General features: G+C 52.3%; 1 protein-coding gene across 1 annotated transcript in view; it reads right to left on the bottom strand.

Annotated features, from left to right (window-relative positions):
• The window catches only part of TREH (trehalase), a 22,892-nt gene extending 21,853 nt beyond the window's left edge, over positions 1-1,039 (bottom strand). Inside the window, exon 1 of the mRNA XM_017523463.2 lies at positions 881-1,039. Within this exon, the coding sequence (XP_017378952.1) occupies positions 881-969 (89 nt within the window). The 5' untranslated portion in view covers positions 970-1,039. The remainder of the gene's footprint in view (positions 1-880) is intronic.
• Positions 1,040-2,485: the final 1,446 nt, after the last annotated feature.

Here is a 2,485-nt window from a genome sequence, read left to right on the forward strand (position 1 = left end):
ACTGTGCTTCTGTTCCTGTTTTGCTTCTCTTATTACTGTTCTTGCAGGAGCTGGTAAAGTGACTGATGTGGCCACAGCTCCATAAATCCATGTGGAATGAAGGGTGGACATTGCCTGAGTCCAGGAGGCAGGACAGGCTGGCTCATCTCTGTCCCTGGTGGTGAAATCTCAGGCCCAGGAAAGAGCTTTGACCTGCCCTGGGTCACAGAGAGAGTTTTAGGGTCAGGGCTTAAGCTGTGGTCAGGCCCTTAGGCCGCCTCTCATACCCAGGCTAGGAAGCTGGAGCAGAAAGTTTGCTAGAACAGTCCTGAGAAGCCTGCATAGCTTGAGGGGCAGTGTGGAGGAGGAGAGTGAGGGAGGGTGGGCTTCCGTCCGCAGACTCTTGGAGCTCAGGCCAGGCTCAGGCAGCTGCACCTGGTGTCAGGACTGCAGGTCCTGGCCAGACACAGAGGCCGATGCAGGTGGATCACTTGAGGTCAGGAGTTTGAGGCCAGCCTGGCCAACATGGTGAAACCCAATTTCTACTAAAAATATAAAAAAATTAGCCAGTTGTGGTAGTGCACTCTTGTGATTCCAGCTACTCAGGAGGCAGAGGCAGCAAAATCTCCTGAACCCAGGAATTCTAGGCTGCAGTGAGTGGAGATCGTGCCGCTGCATTCCACCTGGACAACAGAGCAAGACTCTAACAAAAAAGGACCGCAGGTCCAGTGCCCAGCACAGAGCCTACTACACAGGAATCCTCATCTTCTTCTCTTCCCTGCTCTTTCCTTCCTTTATATTCCCTTTCTTCCCCTCTGAAGTGCTGACCCTAGAGCCTGAGATCTCATCCCAGCCTCCCTCTTATTGCCATCCTCCCCCGCTGCCCTCCCCACACCCCTACCTCTCACAGGGTGGGGGTAGGGCCTCCTGGGACCTCAGCCCCAGCTCCAGCAGCAGCAGCAGGCCCAGCTCCCAGGTCCTCCCTGGCATGGTGTCGGTGGCTGTGACTATGACTGAGCAAGCCCGGGCACCTTGGGCTTGCTGGGCACAGCCTGGCTCGCCTGCCTGTCCAAGTTGGCCAAAGTCCAGCCTTCAAGGTGTGGCCACCTGAGGGGACGTGCTTGGTCTGTGTGTGGCCCGCTCACCCCTCCTGCTCCCAGGGCACAGTGGCCATCCCTCCCCCTTCTACTTTGCCTCTTCTATTTCACAGTTCCAGCTGGTGCCGATGGCTCAGGCTCTTCCCTCAGAGCATGGGGGTGGGGAATGGGCACCTGAGGGCCAGAGACACAGTCAAGGCCACATACCTGTAACCTTGGGTGGCCCCAAGATCACCAACCTCAAAGAGTTACTATTTCCCTTAACATTTCAAATGGAATGGCTCAGGATCCTGTCCCTGGTGTGGGGTGAAATTCAGGGACTCTCTTGGCTGGGCGCAGTGGCTCACGCCTGTAATCCTAGCACTTTGGGAGGCCGAGGTGGGTGGGCCACCTGAGGTCAGGAGTTCAAGACCAGCCTGCCCATCATGGTGAAACCCCGTCTTTTATAAAAATAAAAAATACAAATAAAGAAAAAGAAATTCAAGGACTCTCACTCTATCTACAAGAGATATGGCAGGAGACATAAAACAATGGTTCTATGTCTCCTTCTCAGACAGTAGAACCATTCTGTCTGAGGAGGAGTAAGGGAGACCCACCATAGCATGACATTTGTAATGAGTCTTGACGGTTGTGTAGGAGTTTGCCAAGGGAATGGACTGGAGACCACTACAATGTATGCGAACATACAAGAAGAACAGCAGGCTCCTCGGCCTAGCTGCCCAGAACTTGGTGTTCGTGCAGGGAAGGGCTTTGAGATAGGCTGGAGGAACATGTTGGCACCGGTCTGGAAATGGTCTTTGCCAAGCCAAGGAATGTAGTTCCCCAAGGTGGAATCAGCAGAGAAGTCTGTGAGCTTGACGCAGATTCAGGGCCACGCATGGTGGCTCACACCTGTAATCCCAGCATTTTGGGAAGCCGAGGTGGGTGAATCACGAGGTCAGGAGTTTGAGACCAGCCTGGCCAAGCTGATAAAACCGCATCTCTACTAAAAATGCAAAAATTAGCCAGCAGAGTGGACCTCTCCTGAAGGACTTACGCTTCCTGTTAAGGATGTCAGCTGTGGCACCTTAGCAGTGTTTGCCACTGTTAAAAAAAAATCCTTAGACAAATTAAATTTAATGTTTATTCAAGCAAAGAAATGACTCATGAATCAGGCACCACTCTGACCCAGTAAAGGTTCACATAGCTCTACCCGGTAATTTGGGCAGCTGGCATTGCTTTTGTATTTGTTTTGTTTTTTGAGGCGGGGTCTTGCTCTGACACCCAGGCTGGAGTGCAGTGGGTCTGCCATAGCTCACTGCAGCCTTGATCTCTCAGGTTCAAGTGATTCTCTCACCTCAGCCTCCTGAGTAGCTGGGATCACAGGCACAAACCACCATGCCCAACTAATTTTTTTTTTTTTTTTTTTT

Source organism: Cebus imitator, unplaced genomic scaffold, assembly GCF_001604975.1.
Source record: "Cebus imitator isolate Cc_AM_T3 unplaced genomic scaffold, Cebus_imitator-1.0 Scaffold28, whole genome shotgun sequence".
Taxonomy (NCBI): Eukaryota; Metazoa; Chordata; class Mammalia; order Primates; family Cebidae; genus Cebus; species Cebus imitator.